This window comes from Pteropus alecto, unplaced genomic scaffold (assembly GCF_000325575.1).
Source record: "Pteropus alecto unplaced genomic scaffold, ASM32557v1 scaffold19, whole genome shotgun sequence".
NCBI lineage: Eukaryota > Metazoa > Chordata > Mammalia > Chiroptera > Pteropodidae > Pteropus > Pteropus alecto.
The window spans coordinates 469,743-479,322 of NW_006442490.1; the positions used below are offsets into that span (position 1 = coordinate 469,743).

Here is a 9,580-nt window from a genome sequence, read left to right on the forward strand (position 1 = left end):
CAGTGGTGTATAGGATGGACAGGAAGGGGAAAGAATCAACGGATTACCATTTATCCTTTGAAGTTGTCCAAAAATGTTGAAGAGGACATTAGTTTGGTGTGACCCTAACACAGGACCACAGAATTTGACAAGTGCTGTATGTTGAAGTTTCCTTATATTCAGTCAAGTAAGCTGTAAACATTAAAATGTAAAAGCCAGAGGAAAAAAAAAAGAGCTTTGGAGCCCAACAGACCTACATTCAAATTCAAGCTCTACCACTTACTGACAGTTATGACTTTGGACAAGTCCTTCAAACTTACTGAGTCTTACTTTCCAGATCTGTAAAATGGGGATAATAATATCTCTACCTCACAGGATTGTTGTAAAACTTTTATGAGATTATGCCTTTATATGTGGCATAGAGTCTATAAGTAAAAAATAGCACTCCATCATTTATCATTGGTTATTCAAAAATCATTTATTATATCAGAAGAATAATATTCAAATAACTTATTATCTCTACTGGTTCAACCAATTGCCTATACTGAAAGAATTTTGATGTATTTAAAAAACTCTTTGAGATTTCCTGAAATAATAGCATGTTTGAATTTACGGAGTGGTCTAACTACCAGAAACTGCTGTAAGAACTGCATGTGCATTATTTCGCTTAATCTTCTTAACTCTATGAGGTGGCTCCCATTATCATCCCCACCTTACATATGGGAGACAGAGAAGTTAAATAACCTGCCCAAAGTCACATAGGAAGTACTGAGCCAGGCTTTGAATCAAAGCTGTCCATCTCCAAAACCCATACTTTCAGGCACTACATTATACTGTTTCTCTATCTTTTAAGAAATTATATATGACCTATTTTTAAAAAGACTATCTTTTCCATACACACACACACACACACACACACACACACACACACACACACACACGTTTTAAAGGATCTTAAATTAGATCCCCACAGAGGCAGATAGCAATACTTCGCAACATGAACTTTTTACATGGACTTTTTAAGTTTAATGTTGGATCTTGCTGCCTCTTGGCTATATGGCTTTCAGAAAGATATCTAACCTAGATTGCTTCCAAGAGTCACATAATCCTTGTTTATATGCATAAACAACCATGTAAATTGCCTCTTAGTGATTGACAGCGGTGTTACTAATTCACTCTTGGTATGAAGGACTCTTCCTCTTCAAGACACATACCTTTCCAGTTAAAGCTGAGAGATCATCTCCACCAATTACTTTTATGTCCCCTGTCGACTGGTCGTTCTGGGGAAAAAAAAAGAATATATATATACACACACACACACACATACACACACACACACATACATATATATACATACACATATATATATATATATACATACACACACACATATATAAATATATATGTATATCCTTGTGCATACACATATACATTTCATATTATCAAATGGGAACTAGAAGACTTAAGAAGTTAGCTATCTAATGTTATAGCATGATAGTCGAAATGATATAAATTCTAAGAATTATATTTCTAGACATGAATGACCAGGTAACTTTCAACTAGAGATTAGTAAAAATTAAAAAAAGTCCTAATTGGCCATTACTGATGCTTTTAAGTCCTAAAAAATATGATGCACCCATTTTCAAGAGGGCAGCCACTCATCTTTAATCACAGTAATTTCTGAACCATGAGGGACATTATTAGCATGACAGGTGTCTGGTTCTGGCCCTGGACCATTCCTATGAGTCAAGCAAGTTGTAGGGTCTGATCTATATCCTACTCAACTCCAAAGATATTTCCCTGAAAAGTCTAGTCCAGGCCCAGATCATCTTGAGCCGAGTCTGGGAAACCAAGTCTGAGCAGTAGTTCTTTAAGGCATACCTCTTAGGTTCCTAGTTTTCTAGGAATCAACCCAGCAGAAACCAGCAGAAACCCTTATAGGAGTTTCAAAGGGGAATGCTCCACACCCACTGTAGTCAGTGGTGATAATGATCATAATTTGGCTATACTGGATTCAAGACAGAAAACTAATGTGAAAGAGCAGGTGAACAAAAGAGCTTAGACTTGCCCTACTGGAGAGCAAACCATAACAAAGCTACAGCAATTACAACGGCTCTGTACCAGAACAGTAATAGACAACGAGATCAAGGAATAAAATAGAACCCAGAAACAGACCCAGAAACATATGAGGATTTAGTATATGATAAAGATGGTATTTCAAGTCAGTAAGGAGAAGATTAATTATTCAATAAATGGTGTTTGATCAACTAGTTATCCACTTGGGAAAAATATAAAGTATGATCCCTACCTCGCAGCATACATAAAAATAAATTCCAGATGGATTAAAATCTAAATGTAAAAAATAAAGCCATGAACAGAATGGAAGAAAACAGAATATTTTCACATTCTTAGACTAAAAACCTAGGCATGACATGAACCCAAACTAAAAATAAAAGTCTGTAACAAACAGTCCTATTATACATTGGGTTCCAACAATAAAAAACTAATAGGAAAATGGAGAATGAACACAAATAGGCAATTCACAAAGAGAAGGCCATGATATATAAAATATCTGAGAAACAAATACTACAACAGTGCTATTTTACTGTTCACCCATTCACACTGGCAAAACTTAAGCCTAATGATATAGGTAGGCAAAAGTGAGAGAAAACATGCACTTTTGTTGGTGAGAGTACCAATTTATATCGGCACAATCTCTTTTGAAAATAATATGGCAATATCTATTAAAATTGTAAACATGCACGTCATTTGCCCCAGCAAACCCACTTCCAGGAATCAATGCTACAAAAACACTCAAAAGTTAGTAAAGGTACATACAAGGATGTTTACTGTGTATCAATTGTTTATAAAAAAGAAATATTGGAGACAATCAATGTATCTATTAACAGGGAACTATATAAATTAAGTCCATCTAGACAAAGTAATACCATGCAGCTACTGACACACTGACATGGAACAATAGTAATTAAAAACACCAACTAGTAGATAGCAATACGTTGCCTATAACCACTTTTGTTCAGCATTTAAAAAAAGTTTATAACAGCAATTACCTCTGAGTAGTGAGAATTGGGGATAAAGACTTTTTACTGTTATATACTTCTATTTTTGTCACATACTTCTATATATGTGTCCATTTTTTATGGAGTGTTATTTTTGAAAAAAAAACATAAATGGGTCAATACTGTTCACTGTTGCAAACTAAGCATGAGATTTAAGTATGACTTCTGATATAAAAATCTTGCATATTACTTCTCAGCTCGAGGAAATTATGTACACCCTTTATTCTAACTAACTTAAAACCCAGAGTTTCAAATACAGAGAATTGATTAATAACAAAAAAGTTGTACAAAACCTGAAGCTTTCAATGAGTGGCTCATACTGAATGATTTATACTATAAATCAAGTTAAACAGTGCCATCTTCTGTAGGAATTTGGTATTACAGTCTAACTCCAATTGACCCTCTTCTACAGAGGAAAGGAGTAACGGTCTGAGAACTGAAAAGTATGGAGACACGGAAAAACCCCTGTGATCCAAAGGCTATGGTGATAGGGTAAGAGACAAGAGAACTCCAAGCATTCAAGACACTGCTGCTCCACTAGCATCCAAATCTCCATATTCCTGTCTGCCTCAAGGTTTTTTAGCTTAAATCAAGTCTCTTCTGAGGCTTTTTTTCATGGAAACACAACCATCTTTAAAACAGAAGCTAACAGACTCATTTAAGAAAAATATTGCAGTCCACTGTGCTAGCATACAGGTAATAAGTGCCTAAATTACATACAAATGGCATTTATGGATCAATTACCCCACCAGAAGAATTTCCCCCTCTTACTGTCTAGTACTAACTTCCCACTGTATCCCTACTTCATTACTTTACTGAGTGACTCTTATGTGCCTCATCTTGAGATGATAGAACTAGCACAGGAGAAGGGAGAGTCACGCCCCCTGCTCAAGTCGCTCTTCATCCTTCTCTACCATCCTATCTCCTCATTCCTTCCAGCCAGAGAGCCCAAGCTATCCTTAGCTCAGAGGGTCACTGTTAATGATATAAAATTACCAGAGAAGCAATTTGGGTATACAAATACCCTTAGTGCCTGTGTTTCTATTTTGTCTACCTTTCTTGAGTCCAGGTGAAAAAATGAGAAGGGGAATAGAAAGGAACTGTGTTTATTCTTATTTTTATATCACTAGGAATTTTGAAAATCTCTAGGTAGCAACAAGAACTGAAGCTTGGTATAGGAAAAGAGGAGAGAAAGCTGTGTGAAAACTCATAATGAATGGGTTGACAAAAGAACTGCTAGAACAAACAGGTTGACACCATAAGGAGAGGGTGCAGAGAGGTCAATCACTAAGGCTAGGGTCCCAAAAAGGCAAGACTAGAAGTATTAGTGAGGCAGAAAGTCTAGGCTTGGCGTTTAGTGGTTTAGCACTATGCAGCTTGCTTTTTGCCATGAACTTCAGATCATTTTTTCAGGACCACAGAATGGAGTTACTGGGAAAAAGTCATTCCCTGTACATCCAGTTAGGCCCCAAGCCCATACACTGTATCATGTTTTCTCTTCACATCATAATCTTAACCATCTTCTGTCCTTTAACTGTTTTCCTTTATCTTGATCGAATATCAAGTGAGAATATTAGAATCATATACTTTTAGAGGTATACTGTACCTCAGATGAAAAGTGGCAGATATCCAATTTTCTAACATGATATGCATAAAAAAAGTAAGTCTGGAAAGATATATGCCCAGATAATAAGTTAATTTATTTGCCTGTATTTTATGAGTTCTTTTCAAAGAACATGTTGCTTAAAAGAAAAAAAAAGCTAGGAGCATTTCAGATCTTGTTTTCTGGCATATATTATCAGTTTAGCTCAAGTAAACTCATACAGAAATTCTTGAGAAAAAGCTATTATGAATAATGATGCAATGAACACTGAGGTGCATATACCTTTACAGATAAATGTTTCCAAATTTTTGGGGTAGATATCCAGAAGAGGGATTACTGAGTCATATGGTGAATCTATTCCTAATTTTTTGAGGAACCTCTATTCTGTTTTCCATAGTGGTTGTATCAATTTGCATTCCCATCAGCAGTGTATGAGGGTTCCTTTCCCCCCACAACCTCTCCAACACTTGTAATTACTTGTCTTGTTGACAGTAGCCATTCTTACAGGTGGGAGGTGGTATCTCAATGTGATTTTAATTTGCATTTCCCCAATAACTTGTGAAAATGAGCATCTTTTCATATGTCTGGAGAAAAAGAAGCCTCTTCAATAAATGGTGCTGGGAAAACTCGAAAGCCACATGCAAAAGAATGAAACTAGACTGTTATCTGTCACCATACACCAATAATAACTCAAAATAAAGTTAAAAAACCTAAATAGAAGACCTAAAACAACAAATTGCATAGCAGAATAACTCATGGATCTTGGTCCTATGGAGGATTTTATGAATTAGACCTCAAAGGCAAGAGAAGTAAAAGCAAAAATAAATGAATGGGACGATATCAAACTAAAAAGCTACTGTACAGAAAAAGACAGCATCAACAAAACAAAGAGGGAACCAATTGAATGGGAGAAGATATTTGCAAACACCTCCAATAAGAAGCTAATATTCAAAATGTATAAAGAATTGATACAACTCAACAACAACAAAACGATCCAATTGAGAAATGAGCATAGGATATGAACAGATATCTCTCCCAAGAAGGCATTCAAACAGCCAACTGACATATGAAAAGATGTTTAATTTCAGTAACTATTAGAAAAATGCAAGTCAAAATCACAATTAGAGACCACTTCACACCTCTTAGAATGACTATCATCAACAGGACAAGTAATAACAAGTGTTGGAGAGGTTGTGGGGGGAAAGGAACCCTGATACACTGCTGATGGGAATGCAAATTGATACAACCACTATGGAAAACAGAATAGAGGTTCCTCAAAAAATTAGGAATAGATTCACCATATGACTCAGTAATCCCTCTTCTATATACCCCCCAAATTTGAAAACACTTATCCAAAAAGATATAGGTACCCCCGATGTTCACTGCAGCATTATTCATGGTGGCCAGGACATGGAAACAACCAAAGTGTCCTTGAATAGATGATTAGATAAAAAAGAGGTGGTACATATATACAATGGAATATTACTCAGCCATAAGAAGAGATGAAACACTGCCGTTTGCAACAATATGGATGGACCTCGAGATGATCATACTAAGCAAAATAAGTTAAACAGAAAAATTTGAGAACCATATGATTTCACCCATATGCGGGATATAAAACTGACAGCAACAAATGAACAAGATAAACAAAAACTCATAGACAGACAACAGTTTAGTGATTACCAGAGGAAAAGGGGGGAGGGGGAGGCAGATAAGGGTAAAGAGGGTCAAATATATGGTGATAGGAGATTTGACTTTGGGTGGTGAACATGCAATGCAATATACAGATGAGGTATTACTAACCTGTACACTTGAAACCTATATAATTTTATTAACCAGTGTCACCCCAATAAATTTAATTTTAAAAAGCTTTTATAAATGTAAAAAACATGCTGATGAAGTAGGGTCCTTATAGATCACCTAATGCTACACTATTCATTACAGTAGCCACTTAAGCATATGTGGCAATTACTTAAAATTAAATAAAATTAAAAATTCAGTTCCTCTGTTGCACAAGAGATATTTCAAGTGCTCAATAACCACATGTGGCTAGTGGCTCTGTATTAGACAGAACTGATACAGCATATTTCTATCATCACAGAAAGTTCTATTGGTCAGCACTGCTCTAATCAAATCGAAGAATACACTTAATACAACATAATACTAGAAAAGATTGAAGCGTTAGTACTGATATTTAATATCTGATATTTTCAAATACACCATTTTCAAACTTTCAAAAGTTATTGCATCCTGTCTTTATGCTTTTCATTCCTTGTCTCGTTTGGGACTAGGATCTGGTAAAATCAACATGTTCAATAGAACTTCTTTTCATGGCTGAAGACAATACCTTGCATACAATAGATAATCAATATGTGTTTGCTGAGTGAATTAATCAATTTCCTTAATTTTTTACAAAACTTATAGTTTCACAGGACCAAACCTGAACACTACCTTTATGGCCTAAGAATCAGGTTGCTTATATAAAACCGCAGTTGTCTGACAAGGACTTCATCAAAGTGAAAATCCATAGGAAAGGGCTAGAAAATGTAGTTTTGACCCTAGTTCTGTTAAAGTGTCTTTATACCACAGATAGCATATATCTCCATTCCTGCCATTTTAAACTGAATAAATTCTTTCCCCCCACCCATGTCTATGGTCTTAATTCAGGAAGTAGGAGAAAAGTATAAATCACTTCACTAGCTTTATATACATATAAATAGAAAAAAAAATAGATTTAGAGAAGATAAGCTTTAGATTATCTAGTGTCAATATCAAAGTGGTAAACTCATTTAACTTCAACTGCTCTGGAGAAAAAAGCATATCTTAAAAATGACTAAATATTCAGAAGAAGTTCAGATTGAAAGCTACTGACCTCTTCTTATAAGACACACTTTAAGAAACTACTGCAATATTTTCTGCATTTTTCTTTAACAAGCTCAAATAGTCACCTTCTTACAAATTAATATAAACTAATTTGCATCTTTGAAATATTAAACAGATAGCCTAATCAAGGTACTAATGAAGCAACTTCTAAGATCAAGATTGAAAGTTACAGCTATATGAACCTTGACTACGACTGAAGGAAAAATTCCATAATTGACAATTTTGTTTGCATGCAACTGTTCTGAGTAGTAGAGAATAAATAGTAGGAAGTCTATATTAGAGGATCCAAGTCAGTTAAAAGTGTTCCCAAATAAGACTGAGTTCTGTACAGAGTAAAAGGCCTGGGTTCAAATCAAAGACCTGTATGATCTCGGGCAAGTCGCTTAATCCCTCCACACCTCATTGTTCTCAAATATACATGTAGATAACAATTCGTAACTCAGAAAATCAGGCTAATTTTCCCTTTGCTTGAGGCCCGCACAAAAATAGTCCCACAAAATATTTGTCTGTCAACTTTTTCTCCTGAGGCTTCATCATTTTTTTAGTTAAACTATTTTAGAAAAAAATCACAAAATTGAACTCACAATAAAGAAAACATATTTGTATACTTGTCAATTGTTTCATTTTTCTGAATATCACAGAGCTTCAGAGATATAAAAGGTCATTATATATAGTACTACATTTCATTGCTCTAAATCAACATATTACAACTGATCAAAACAGTGTTTTATTTCTTAGTAGTACAAAAAATAGTAGTCTTAAACTCAGTGGTATCTTCGATTTCATAAAATATAGCATTTGGAATCCCCAATTTCTCATCTAGGCACTGATCAAATAAAATTCTGCCTAGCTACTCTGAGTAGGTAAACTATAATATGTATGTATATGTATTCACAGAGAGAAAATTCTTTAAAATATTAGAAATAAAAGTGGTAGTGGAATTAAGGTTGACTTAATTCCTTTATAATTTTCTGTGGTTGTATGTTTTCTTTTATTATAAAAAACATGTTTTTTAATCAGAAAAATGTAATTTTTATTTTGAAGAAAAACTAGATGGGGTGTGTTCACATTTTTATGGCTCTTAATATATCCCAGTAACATTTAATAGTTCATGGATCATTTCTTATGAATTAGTACAGATCAGTCAATGTTTAATGCACTATTTCAAACTGGTTAAGATCAGCATGTAAAATTATAGTAACATCAATGTTACCAATACTATAAATAATTTTAAATTTCCATTTTATGACTTTATCAAATTAAGTTGCCTGGCTTTATATATATATATGTGACTACCTTTTACGACAAGCTTAAAAATTAATATATGTGGATTTTTTTATAATTTGGATAATTTTTATTTTTTTTAATTGGGGTGACATTAGCAAAATTCAATAGGTTTCAAGTGTACAATTCCACATTTGCATCGTGTGTTTACCGCCCACAATTAGATCTCTTTCCATCAACACAAAAGTATGTAGATTATTAATTTCCTATTGTTGAGCAGTAAATCTATACTGAAGTTCAGATAAAATAGAACAGATATAGATATTATTTTTCTCTATGTGAAAATTAACCTAAAATTCTGCTTTGCTTATGTTTAAGATTTCACACTTTTTATCAGTTGAGTTCAGTTTAATAATCTAAGATCTGAAACAAGATAAAAACTAAAAGTAGAAAATAGAATTAAATTGTCCAAATGTTCCTTTGCTTTAAATTGCTCTTACAACTATAAAATACTATAAAAATTATAGTCCCCTCATTTGTTTTTACGAGTATTTTTTTCAAAAAAAGAACATTCTGCTCAAATTCCCAGAGAAATGGAGTATCAGTCATAAAGTAACGAGATTGATTTTTTTATGTGTGTGTGGGAGGGGGTGCTTAAGAAGATCAAAAAGAGAAATCATACCATGGACTGTAAGTATGTTTTGATTCTAAGCAACAATATATTAAAAACTAGGCAGCTCTACCGTTAGCAGCTATACTGACTAAACAGTGTAAACCAGTGGAAGGAAGGAAGGAAAGAAGGAAGGAAGGA

General features: G+C 34.1%; 1 protein-coding gene across 1 annotated transcript in view; it reads right to left on the reverse strand.

The window, feature by feature from the left end:
- The window catches only part of HPRT1 (hypoxanthine phosphoribosyltransferase 1), a 35,507-nt gene that overhangs the window by 7,002 nt on the left and 18,925 nt on the right, over nucleotides 1–9,580 (reverse strand). Inside the window, exon 4 of the mRNA XM_006921521.3 lies at nucleotides 1,194–1,259. Coding sequence (XP_006921583.2) covers nucleotides 1,194–1,259 — 66 coding nt within the window. The remainder of the gene's footprint in view (nucleotides 1–1,193; nucleotides 1,260–9,580) is intronic.